This window comes from Symphalangus syndactylus, chromosome 1 (genome assembly GCF_028878055.3).
Source record: "Symphalangus syndactylus isolate Jambi chromosome 1, NHGRI_mSymSyn1-v2.1_pri, whole genome shotgun sequence".
In the NCBI taxonomy this organism is placed as follows: domain Eukaryota; kingdom Metazoa; phylum Chordata; class Mammalia; order Primates; family Hylobatidae; genus Symphalangus; species Symphalangus syndactylus.
In genome coordinates, this window is record NC_072423.2 from 7,697,831 (window position 1) to 7,711,300 (window position 13,470).

The 13,470-nt window shown below is 46.2% G+C and overlaps 1 protein-coding gene across 5 annotated transcripts in view; it reads right to left on the bottom strand.

Moving 5' to 3' along the window:
• The window catches only part of ATP9B (ATPase phospholipid transporting 9B (putative)), a 319,070-nt gene that overhangs the window by 48,478 nt on the left and 257,122 nt on the right, over window positions 1-13,470 (bottom strand). For all 5 annotated transcript variants that reach the window (XM_055295727.2, XM_055295708.2, XM_055295691.2 and 2 more), the window contains 2 exons: window positions 4,243-4,404; window positions 3,443-3,535 (listed from right to left, as the gene is read on the bottom strand). In XM_055295727.2, the coding sequence (XP_055151702.2) occupies window positions 3,443-3,535; window positions 4,243-4,404 (255 nt within the window). The remainder of the gene's footprint in view (window positions 1-3,442; window positions 3,536-4,242; window positions 4,405-13,470) is intronic.

The window sequence follows — 13,470 nt, forward strand, 5'->3', positions numbered from 1 at the left end:
GAGAACAACTAATCAAAAACATTATTTTCAATGTATATTTAAAACGTTAAAAATGTGAACGTTGATAATGCAGACACTTAAGCAAGGATATCCTAAACAAGTTAATTAGCTACATTTGTTTACAGAAAAGAAGATCAAATACTAGTAAACCTGGTTTGTGCAATGTTAAGCTGAACGCTGACAGTCCGCACGGCAGGGAGAGGAACGTGACAGTGCCCCTAAGGAAGGCTCCGCCAGCCCTTGGGGTGGATGTGCAGTGAAGAGGCCAACTCCTCAGACAGCAACAGAAAGCCACAGATGGCAGTTGTGGCCCAGAGAGCTGGGACTTTGGGCATCTGACCTTTCTCAGCGCTGCCCAGGAAAAGTGCTGAGAAACCACCCGGGCACAGCCGCATGGTTGGAAACACATCATGGTGCAGGCATGCACATCACGACCCCCCCAGGCTCGTGCAGAGACCCTGTCACCACTCATCATCTCTCCTGGGCAACAGGCAGCCCTCCACGCGGGAGGCCCCACTCTAATGAAGCCAGTGTACTGTATCTGCTGATCAAGGTTAATCTGTAGGCAAATAAACATTATTGAACTCTTCATATTTTTTACAATTTCTTTTTAATTCATCCAGTTGATTGTATTTGACGTTGGTTTGGAAGCTGCAGGGATGGCAGGAAGGGCTGGAGGAGAGGCGTGGGTCTAGCACCCCTCTTCACACATCCAACAGCTGTGTCTCTTCCCGTCTCCTGTTTAGGAATCGGAATAGTGACCTCTATAGAGTCATGTGTTACAGGAGACAAAAGAAGTGACAATTACTGTGAATTACAAAGGCAAGGCTGTCATCCATTATACCTCCTGTCATTCCCAATTTTAGCTACAGATGGCCCTTAAACAACATGGGTTGAACGACGTGGGTCCACTTTTACGCAGATTTTTTTCAGTAAAGTTTATGCGGAGTGAGCCTGCCCCTCCTGCCTCCGCTTCCACCTCCTCCACCTGTTCTGCCTCTGCCCTCTTGAGAGAGCAAGACCAACCCCTCCTCCTCCTCACCATGAAGACCATGAGGAAGAAGGTCAGAAGGTCTTCACGATGGCCCACTCCCACTTACTGACGAGTAGATACATTTTCTCCTCATGATTTCCCTCCCTTCCCTTCCCTTCTTCCCTTCTTTCTTCCCTTCTTCCCTTCCCTTCCCTTCTTTTCTTTTTTTTTTTGAGACGGAGTCTCACTCTGTCCCCCAGGCTGGAGTGCAGTGGTGCGATCTTGGCTCACTGCAAGCTCCACCTCTCGGGTTCACGCCATTCTCCTGCCTCAGCCTCCCCAGCAGCTGGGACTACAGGCGTCCGCCACCACGCCTGGCTAATTTTTTGTATTTTTAGTAGAGACGGGGTTTCACCATGTTAGCCAGGATGGTCTCGATCTTCTGACCTCGTGATCCGCCCGCCTTGGCCTCCCAAAGTGCTGAGATTACAGGCATGAGCCACCGCGCCCGGCCCATGGTTTTCTTAGTAACACTTTCTTTGCTCTAAGTTACTGTCTTGTAACAATGCAGAATATAATTCACATAACATACACAACGTGTTAATCGATCTATCCGTGTTATTGGTATGGCTTCGGTCAACAGGAGGCTATCAGTAGTTACGTGTTGGGGAGTCAGAAGTGATAGGTCCCTGACCCTCGTGTTGTTCAAGGGTCACCTGTACTTGTTTCCTTTACGATACAATGTCCCGGGCCTAACCCAGGTTTGTGTTTAGAGGGAAGGAAGCCAATCACCTCAACACCTCCAGCCACACCCAGAACATCATGGTTTTAAGTCTGTTCATAGACTCACATATTCTCACATCTCAGCTTTGCAAACACTGCTTCTTACTGTTACGTGATCATTGAAACGTTTTTTTGTTTTGTTTTTTAAACATTTGACAGCCAAGAATTCAGTCCTGGAGGAGCCTGATGGAAGCAGAATAATGCACGTTGAACTCCAGCTCGAAGAACCTGCTGCCTCATTTCGTTTTTAATAAAATGAAAGGCTTTCATACTATAGTGGTACCACAACAAAGACATTGGTGAAGGGACAACAATTTATCAGAGGAAAGAAAATATAATGTTGAGGAAACAAATGTATATAGAATTTTTAATAAAGTTATCTTTGTGGAAAACATTCTGACATTATCTGTCTGTTGCAAGACATTTATTGATTTGACCTCATAAAGCTAAATAAATTAAACAAGTATTTTACAATTAATTGCACATCATTATGACCAAAAGTAATTTTTATGGCATTTTACTAGGTCTTCAGGGAGTTTAATTTATTCATGTCCCTGATTAAACCAAAGCACCCTGAAGGAGATATTGATCCATATTGCCACTACTGTTGTGAACCCTGGGGTGTGGAGGCTGCACGGACAGACCATCTCTGAGGTCCCAGGGTGGGAGGAGAGACTCTGAATTCCAACAGCAACACGCACACAGGAAGAAAGGCCATGTTTACTACAATTAAGACAGTCTCCGTTTTACTTGGAAATCCAACTACTGATTTATACATAAGCTTAACGATAAAATCATCTCATGAGGCTACATACAAATCCTGTTTATTTCAGGAGAATTTAATGAAATACGGGATTGCTTATTATTTGTATCTTATGTTCTAATTTTAGGTGAATCTTATGCACAAATTAGCATTAGGTTAAAATTCTAAAGAAAATCTTGCAAATATTTAAGTTACAAAAGAGATACATTAAAATATAACTTTGATTACATATAAAGTATTATTTCAGAATAGTGAATGACTGATAATGCCTTCTATTTCTCACTATTATAAACAAAATATTCTTTGTAAGGACCTACTTGTATAGATTGACATGCACTCACACACAAAACAAACATGATTGTTATTTACATAGAAAGTAAATTATTGGCTGGGTGTGGTGGCTGATGCATGTAATCCCAGCACTTTGGGAGGCCGAGGCGGGTGGATCACGAGGTCAGGAGATAGAGACCATCCTGGCTAACAAGGTGAAACCCTGTCTCTACTAAAAATACAAAAAAAATTGGCCAGGCATGTGGCGGGTGCCTGTAGTCCCAGCTACTTGGGAGGCTCAGGCAGGAGAATTGCTTGAACCTGGGAGGTGCAGGTTGCAGTGAGCCAAGCTTGCGCCACTGCACTCCAGCCTGGGTGACGGCATGTCTGTCTCAAAAAAAAAAAAAAAAAAAAGTAAACTATCTATAATTAAATAGATAGGACTCCTACCCTTTCTCCTTTATGAAACTGAGAACTGTGAGCATTTAAAGTAATTTAGTATAAAATGATACTGTGTTTGACAACCTCTGTGGTTCCCATCGACATCCAGCGATACCAGTGTCTACAAGCTGGGGAAAGGATATCCTTTTTTGTCATCTATTCAGTGAAGTTCATGGAAACACTGTGAACCACGTTGAGAATCATTCACATACCTCCTCTTCCAGCCAGTCATTGTACTGCACGATAGGGGACATGGCCACGTCAGCGCCCTTCATGTAGAATGTGATTTCTGCCGTGGATTCATCCTATCACAGAACAGAAATAAACAGAGGCACATTTAGGCTGCATTGCTCGGGGCAAATAACTGCTAGTCTAATAAAACACACAATGGAAAAAGCAATTCCTATGAATGTGTCCCTGTGTGTCAAGCTACTCACACGGGTTTCTATGTGGAGGGCTAGGCCCGCTCTTCAGCACTAGTGCAATCAGGACTGAGAACGTAACTGTGCATCCTGAGATGCTAGGCTGAAGGTCTGAGTGTGTTAATGAATATGATTTGAGTTGCATTCTTTCTCTTAAACTTTTACAGTTGGATTTAATGCTTCATTGTTTAGTCAACTTCCAAGATATGATTCTGGTGTTTGCTAAAATAATTAAGGTATGTTTTGGCAACTTTATGTTCATAAATCAATGTTCAAAAGTCAAACTTTTTGGCATGTTATTTTTGTTGAAATCAAAACAGCTTTAGTTGTTGATTTCAAAAATTAATAAGTCCCACATTATTGATTCCGGCTAGGTTGACTTAGGAGAGTTATTTTATCTCACTAGAGACACAGTAGCTTCCCAGATATAGATTATTAGCTTAGATTTCATTAAAAAAAAAACAAACAAAACTGTAACAGCATAAAGCACTTAAGTAAATGTTTAACTTTCTTTGGGGAAAATCTGTGTCTAAAAGGCGTGAAAACAAAATGTCTAAAGCCATCGCGTGGCACCCTCGCTGCAGCCTCACCCTGACGATGACGCCCATCCGCTTGCTCTCAGAGGTGAAGGGGAACAGCTGCAGGATGCAGAAGCTGAGGACCTGGCCGCTGGGGGTCTTCAGCTGCATGGAGGTGAGGTCCCTGCTGACCAGCGTGAGGCCCACACTCTCTGTCCACTGCACCAGAGCGACCTACGGGAGACCAGCAACACCTGAGGCCACTGCTGCCTCAGGAAAGCCGCCCGCAGGCGAGCCAGCACGGCAGTGCTCAGAAAGCTTGCCAACATGAGACAGCTGCAGAAGAACTTAGGTGCTCACAACTTTTTGTTTTCATGGTTAAGTATATACATTTTTTTTTTTTTTTTTTTTTTTTTTTTTTTTTTTGAGACGGAGTCTTGCTCTGTCGCCCAGGCTGGAGTGCAGTGGCGCAATCTCGGCTCACTGCAAGCTCCGCCTCCCAGGTTCACGCCATTCTCCTTCCTCAGCCTCTCCGAGTAGCTGGGACTACAGGCGCCCGCCACCACGCCCGGCTAATTTTTTGTATTTTTTTTTTTTTTTTTAGTAGAGACGGAGTTTCACCGTGGTCTCGATCTCCTGACCTCGTGATCCGCCCGCCTCGGCCTCCCAAAGTGCTGGGATTACAAGCGTGAGCCACCGCGCCCGGCCAAGTATATACATTTGAATAATATTGTTCTAGAGGAATCCCAAGCAATATCACAAAAGTCACTTGGTATTATTCTTTAAAATAAAGACCATGATGGATCATAAAGACTTTCTTTACAATTTGTGTTAATTGCTCCCTAGAGCCAGATGGTTTTAAAATTGAGAACGCAGCTCACCCTATCAGTCTGGGGGCAGGAAGCAAGTTATACGACTTTTCAAGGTTTCTCCCTTCCCAGTTCCATGGACACCATGAAAGGGGAAATAGTCTGAATCTCATGTTTATAGTAATTATTTTTCTAAAATAAGAGATAAATTGGTGACTAATTAACTCTATTAATGTGTCCACATGTAATATTTGCAAACTTAAAGGAGACAAAATAGACAAGGAGAAAGCAGGCCTGGGTTCTAAGCCCCAGCCAGTGTGGAAGTCGGAACTTCTGTGGCCAGGTCTTCATTCTGCTGGGGCAACACTCCTCTTCTACCAAGTTGAAAAATGGACTTCCAAATTGCTTTGAGGCCAAAATAACACGAGTGATTCCCTGGCATATGGAAGGTACTCAGAAATAGAACGTATTCTTACTGATAATTATTTATTGACTTATTAAAATTTAACAATCACAAGTGGAAGAGCAATTTTTACAGTTAATAATTTGTGAACAGTATTTTATGACAAAAAGTATTGTTTTTTGATAAAAGTCTGTCTTTAAAAGCAACCTCCCTACCAGACATTAATCAGATAAATAGGGTATACCAATCCTATTATGCAGCTAAAGGCACGCTAACCACGGAGCGCACGCTAACCACGGAGAGCACGCTAACCACGGAGCGCACGGTAGCCACGGAGAGCACGCTAACCACGGAGAGCACGCTAGCCACGGAGCGCACGCTAACCACGGAGAGCACGCTAACCACGGAGCGCACGCTAACCACGGAGCGCACGCTAACCACGGAGCGCACGCCAACCACGGAGCGCACGCCAACCACGGAGAGCACGCCAACCACGGAGAGCACGGTAACCACGGAGAGCACGGTAACCACGGAGCGCACGCTAACCACGGAGAGCACGCTAACCACGGAGAGCACGCTAACCACGGAGCGCACGCTAACCACGGAGAGCACGCTAACCACGGAGCGCACGCTAACCACGGAGCGCACGCTAACCACGGAGCGCACGCCAACCACGGAGAGCACGCCAACCACGGAGAGCACGGTAACCACGGAGAGCACGGTAACCACGGAGCGCACGCTAACCACGGAGAGCACGGTAACCACGGAGAGCACGCTAACCACGGAGAGCACGCTAACCACGGAGCGCACGCTAACCACGGAGCGCACGGTAACCACGGAGAGCACGCTAACCACGGAGCGCACGCTAACCACGGAGAGCACGCTAACCACAGAGCGCACACTAGCCAAGGAGCTCACGGTAACCACGGAGCGCACGCTAACCACGGAGAGCACGGTAACCACGGAGTGCACGGTAACCACGGAGAGCACGCTAACCACGGAGAGCACGGTAACCACGGAGAGCACGGTAACCACGGAGCGCACGCTAACCACGGAGCGCACGCCAACCACGGAGAACACGCTAACCACGGAGAGCACGCTAACCACGGAGAACACGGTAACCACGGAGAACACGGTAACCACAGAGAACACGGTAACTACGGAGAACACGCTAACCACGGAGAGCACGCTAACCACGGAGAGCACGCTGTCTGCAACGTCCCACACCACTGCAGGGCAGCCCACTAACACAGCCGCTTCCCTCAGGGTCTCCTCTCTGTTCTGCAGGCCTGCCGCCACCCACGGTGCTGAAGCCCCTCCCAGCCTGGGCGAGGCCTCCTCTGAAACCACAACCTCATTCTCACCCCCTTCTTCCGATGAGCACATCCTTGCCTTCAGTTTTAACCTCCACCTCACTCTCAGCCAAACAGTTTTAAAATCTTGGGTTCTGAGAACTCAAGTCACTTCAGGAACATTTTAAATTTTGTCTAGTGCGCAGGATATTAAGTCAATCTTAGGGCCTCCTGAACATTCCTGTGAGGATAAGTTCACACTTAGAGAGACTGTAGCAAAGTTCTCAAGAGCTCTGGCTCTGTGGCCAGCTGCTCAGGTTAGGACCAAACCCTGGGCAAATGGCTGCACCTCTGCAACCCCAGGGTCCTTGTCTGCAGAATGGCCGTGCTGAGGCACCGCTCAAGGCTGCAACAAGGATTCAAGAAATGTATGAGGTGTGAGGGCACGCGGTGGACAGTCAGCACAGAGAGGCCGCCAGGAGGATGCCAGGGCTCCATCCTCATGCTTTCTCACAGGAGCCCTCCAGACATGCACTCAAGGGCAGACCAGGAACCACTTTAAAATCAGATTTTCTAAGCAATTCCCCACACATCTGACCACAGAATACCTCCAGCATGATTTTCCAGTGTCTGAGGGTGAAGAGCTGCTTTCTTTTTTTTTCATGCTTTGAACTTGACACAGCAGGGCACTGTGCGGGGAGGGAGTGTGCAGAGATGACACCTAACACCATGTGAGGGGAGGGCGGGTACAGAGATGACACCTAACACCATGTGAGGGGAGGAGTGTGCAGAGATGACACCTAACACCATGTGAGGGGAGGAGTGTGCAGAGATGACACCTAACACCATGTGAGGGGAGGAGTGTGCAGAGATGACACCTAACACCATGTGAGGGAACGGAGTGTGCAGAGATAATGGAAAACCCCCTAACACCATGTCTCTCCTGGCTCTCGAGATGCTGCGTGCAAGTGGGGAGTGCCAGGAGCGAAGCCAGGGATCGCGATGGTGTCACCGGTGCTGCGTGGAGGTGACAGGCACCTGTCCCTCCTTTTCAGGGCTGCCCAGGTGCCATTGCCACTGACCCAGCCCCACAGGCTTGCTTTTGAGAGGCCCGCAGTGCAAAAGCCCCCACTCCTTCCCTATCATGTGACCTCAGGTGACTTCCCAAACATTTTTTAGGCTCTAGTTAAGGAACTAAATAGACAAACAGGCCAACTGTTTTAGGATAATAAACACACACATATTTACACAGTTTCAAATGATGTGTACTCAATCTATCAGCATTCACCTTTTATAAATTTCTGATACTTTAAGAAGTTTACAAAGTAAAGTGAGCTTATGATACATGGAATAGAATGATTCTGGAAAAGCAGTATTGAGAGGGAAATTATAACTACTATCCTACATTTGCAGTCATTTCAGTTAAAAAATCCGACGTGCACGTCTACAGAAAAGGCGTAAGAGATGGCAGAGTCAAACACCTTTTCTCCACTCAAGTTCTTCATCTGCATCCCAGAAAGCAGAAGTGGTCTGAGGCGCCGTTTTCTACTTCCAAAGATAGTACCAGCTAGTCCTGCTCTAGACTGGGGAGGACAGAATGCGTCACACAAACGACCTGTGTCCTCAGGCATCTGGGGTTCCTCCTCCTCAGAACCTGGGGCTCAGGGGCTGTGGGTTCCTTTTTCCAGCAGGGACCGGGTCTGTCCTCGGCCACGGCCTTCATTTTCCCCGCATGGCTCTCCAGCCCCACTGGTTTACTCCACAGCCCCAGCTGCTGAACACACTTCAAAATCTGCTTTCTGAAGGAGGAATGACTATGTACAGTGTTGGAATTTCTCCTCAGCCCAAATTTATCATCTAGAAATACAAATTTCATTTAAACAAATAAGACCATACAGTTAACTATTTATAAATTCAGGGACAGCAAAATGTTACATATTAGACCAGCAATTAAGAAGACTTAATGGTATAGAATTACTGTTTTTCTATAAGCAACACTCTGAAGTGAGACAACTCGTTTCCATATTTAAGGGAAAAGGAGTCTTCACTCTTATTAATTAACCCTGCATGGAAGGGCCAGTGCAATTTGTTGGGTATCTGGTCAGCACCTGTTGGTCCTCCAGGTAGTGGGACGTGGGGCAGGGTCTGGTCTCGGCCCACAGCGCTGGCTGAAGAACTACACCCCAGGAGTGAGTCAGACCTCAACCCTTTTCTGCTTGACATCTGTATCTGTGGGTGGACTGAAAAATTAAAAGATGCCCTTATATGGGTAATACTTGCTTGGTATCTAAAACCACTAATCAAATTTGAAAATGTGCCTAACAGGCTGGCATACTCCAGGGCACTTTGGTCTGGGCAAAGACTTCTTGAGTAAGACCTCAAAAGCACAGGCAACCAAAGCAAAAATGGACAAACAGGATCACATCGGGCTAAAAAGCCACTGCACAGCAAACAAAACAATCGACAAAGTGAAGAGACAACCCACCGAATGGGAGAAAATATTTGCAAACTACTCACTGACAAGAGATTAATAAGCAGAATCTATAAGATTATTGTATATTCTCAAAAGACTTAATTGGAAAAAACTGAGTAATTCGATTAAAATATGGGCAAAAGATCTGAACAGACATTTCTCAAAAGAAGACACACAAACGGCCAACAGGTATAGGAAAGCATGCTCAATATCCTTTAATCATCAGACCTGCAAATAAAAATTACAATGAGGTATCACCTCACCCCAGTTAAAACGGCTTCTATCCAAAAGACGGTAATCCAAATGCTGGCGAGGGAGGAGGTGGCAGAAGGGAGCACTGTTGTCAGGAATGTAAATTCACGCAGCCCTCTGCAGAGCAGCATGGAGGTTACCCCTAATCTAAACACAGAGCCACCATATAATCCACAATCCCACTGCTGGGAATATCCCCCAAAGAAAGGAAATCAGTACACTGAAGAGATCTCGGCACCCCTATGTGTACTGCAGCGCTGTTCACAGTGGCCACGTTATGGAATCAGCCTCAGTGTCCCTCACTGGATGCACGGATGAAGAAAACGTGGTGTACACACAATGGAGTATTATTCAGCCATCACTAAAGAATGAGACCCTTTCATCTACAACAATGTGAATGGAACAGGGGCACATTATGCTAAGTGAAATCAGCCGGGCACAGAAAGACAAACGTTGGGTCTTCTCACTCTTACGTGGGAGCTGAGAAAAAAAGGTTGAACTCCTGGAGATAGAGAGTTAGAATGATGGTTACCAGAGTCCGGGAAGGATATCGGCGACATCGGGGATATCATGGATACAGGTAATAAAGGGGGCTGGTGAATGGGTACAAAAATACAGTCGGATAGAAGGAATAAGATCCAGTGCTCAGTAGCATGACAGGGTGACCTTCATTGACAATAATTTATTGTATATTTTACAATAACTAAGAATGGAACTAGAATATTACTAACACGAAGCAATGATACACGGAACATTACTAACGTGAAGCCACGATACACGGAACATTACTAACGCGAAGCCATGATACACGGAACATTACTAACGCAAAGCAATGATACACGGAACATTACTAACGCGAAGCAATGATACACGCTCAAGGTGACGGGTATCCCAGTTACCCTGATGTGATCACTGCATATTGTATGCTTGTATGAAATATCACATGTACCCCATAAGTATGTACTATTATGTACCCAGAATAATTTAAAATTTAAAAACTTAAAAAAGACATAAAACATAAAGCAAGACTAAATCAAAGGCCCCGAGTCTCTACCCTATTTCAGGCCGGTCCGACCGTGTCTGAAGTACCATATTTAATTTTGCGGCGTGTTGAGAACATTCTGCTCTGGGAAGCACCTAGAATTTGACTTTTATACACCTGAAGCTTCCCAATCTCAAACATGATTGATGTGTCTTCCTTTTGCTGAAAATAAATGAAATTAGCAAATTTTGACTTTGGTCTGTTTTGCTTAAGTATCTTAGTAAGAAGATAAATTACACAAATAGGAGCAAGTTTAGTGCTTAATGTGTGCCAAATACTGTGAGAAAGTGCTGTCTGGAAATTCTTTGTTTGTAATTTTCATGCTTTGTTAGAAATCAGTAAAGGACATACTCACTGAGGAAGTGCTGGTGTGACCAGGGCTGAAGCCACTTGGACCCACTGCCCCTGCCTGGGGTGGAATCCGGGGTGGAATCTGGGTCGGAACCCTCTCCTACTAATGGGAGCTGCCTGACTGTGCCCCGAGGGTGCAGCTGGGAGAATGTTGGAATGGTTCTGTGCCCCACACTTGGGATGGTGTGCTGTGCAGCAATGGTGGCAGATGTCAACACTCGCTGTCGCAATTCTGATGCTGGGTTAGAGGCTGGACGGCACTGCCGTTCTATGGATGCTACAACTCTGGAATCCCATGCCTGTGTTAAACGTTCAATAGCGTGTCACCCACGGGGCTTTCCTGCATGTCGCTAAGGACACTGAGAGTCTAAAATTGTGCTAGGGATGATGCAGTCCTGTAATTCAGGGCATCAGCGATACGCTCCACATTACCAAAAAAGGCACACGAGGGTCAGCAGGGACTACGAGCCATCGAAGGGGAGGGAGGTGGCACCCGTGCATCACCATCTCCAGTGGGAAGTGAGGGTGTAGCTCTACTATTGCTTCCTCCAACAAAACTTCTTCTCCACAAGCTGTAAATGATGCCAACACTCCCGAGGCTAATTTCCAATTTACACAGTGAAAGGTTACGATTACATTTTGACCTGTAAATTGCATCTTTCCGTGAACACCCTGTCATCTCATTGGTGCCCCACTGCAGTCAGGACTGAGCTTTCTATATTTGGTGACTCACATCTGTTTATTATTTAGTTTATGCTTGGTTTCACAATCCAGTTGAGCAAAGAGCAGCTTATAACAAAAATCAGTTTAGCTTCTTATACCTAGCCCAGCATTCCATCCAATTGTTTTTAATTTGCAATCATCTTGAGGATTAACTCTATATAATGCCAACCAGAAAAAAAGAATATCCAAATTTTTCATGACAGATGCTTTAGTTACTGTTCTAATGTAACTTGCCTATTGTTGGACAGAATTTTGATAATATAAAATTAAACATAGCCAGGAGTGGTGGGCACATGCCTGTAATCCCAGCTATTTGAGGGGCTGAGGCAGGAGAATCGCTTGAACCCGGGAGGCAGAGGTTGCAGTGAGCTGAGATCGTGCCACTGCACTCCAGCCTGGGCAACAGAGCAAGACTGCCTCAAAAAAAAAAAAAAAAAAAAAAAATTGCTGGATGAAATAACTACAAGAAAAATAATTTCAGTGAGGATATGCAGTACTTTCAGAATCTTTGCTCCTGAATAATTTCAGTGAGGATATGCAGTACTTTCAGAATCTTTGCTCCTGAATTCACACCTAAGTACTCAGTACTTCACGCAGACCTGGTCCTCCTTATTGAAGATACATCAAAGGAACTGCTGGTTCCCATGGACACGGCAGATTCTCCGGTTTTGGTTTTGAGCTTTCATTTTATTTCATGCTCTGCAGCTCTGCAGCAGGTAAGTGTGGGGATCTGACTAGGTGAAGGCAGCCTAGCGAATTCTCTTGGTATATCTGAAATATAGTCATGGTGTTCTTTTTAGAAGGCTCTTAGAAATAACTTACATCTAGGGACAGTAGATGTAGAAATTTAAAGAAAATTGCAAAGGATTGATAAGTTTGAGTCTATTACCTTCCTAAAGATGTTTGAGAGATTAAAATGTACACACTTTCCTAAAGTATGTAAACTCCCTCCCAGTGTAAAACCCACAGCATCCTGAGGTTTCCTAGTGTGTAAGCTCCCTCCCAGCATAAAACCCACAGCACTCCGAGGTTTCCTAGTGTGTAAGCTCCCTCCCAACGTAAAACCCACAGCATCCTGAGGTTTCCTAGTGTGTAAGCTCCCTCCCAGCATAAAACCCACAGCACTCCGAGGTTTCCTAGTGTGTAAGCTCCCTCCCAGTATAAAACCCACAGCATCCCGAGGAAGTGGGATAGGGTTCTTCAAGCAATGAGGGCCGGGTGGTGGGAGTTCTGCATGGCCAGCCAACCAGATAGTCCACAAGCAGATCCAGTAAAGACAACCTGTGATTACAACTCCCGACTTCAGAATCAAGCTGTCCTAGCAAGACTGGGGTTTATCTTCCAACAACAGACAGTTATGGAGACTGACGGCAGCTAGCCCAGTGTCAAATACATTTGTTAGGGACACATTCTCTGACTGTCCCCCTGGCCCGGCCCTGGGGGCTCTCACGCCCCTGGTGTGTGTGGAGTGCCGCTGCCTGCAGCCAGGCCCTCCTCATCACTCTCCACCAGGCGGTCTTACCTTCGACTCAGCCCCAGGTCTCCAGAAGGCCCCGCTGACCACCTGATCAGACTGCTGTGTGCCCCTCCGCTTCCTCCGGCAGAGGACGCACTCGCACTGCGCCTCCGCTGCGTTCCGGGCACCAACACTCCCAGGTCTGGGTTCCTTCCCTCCCAGAACCTCAGTTCCCCACACAGGTGGAGGTGCACTGTGCTCACTGATGGAGACTTAGGAACAAGCACAACGAGTGATTTCTTGAATAAACGAGAGCTAAAAAATCTCCTGTTTAAAATGATTTAAAAGTGGAAAGCTGAGTGGAATTCTGAAGACGCGGGCAAAACCATAAAGGGGCACGTTCTCGGCACTCCGTGTCAGGACTCTCCAGGCCCTGGACAGCCTGGTGAGCACACGCCTGCTGCAGAGCAATCTGGGCTCTGAGTTCAGAGAGTTGCTC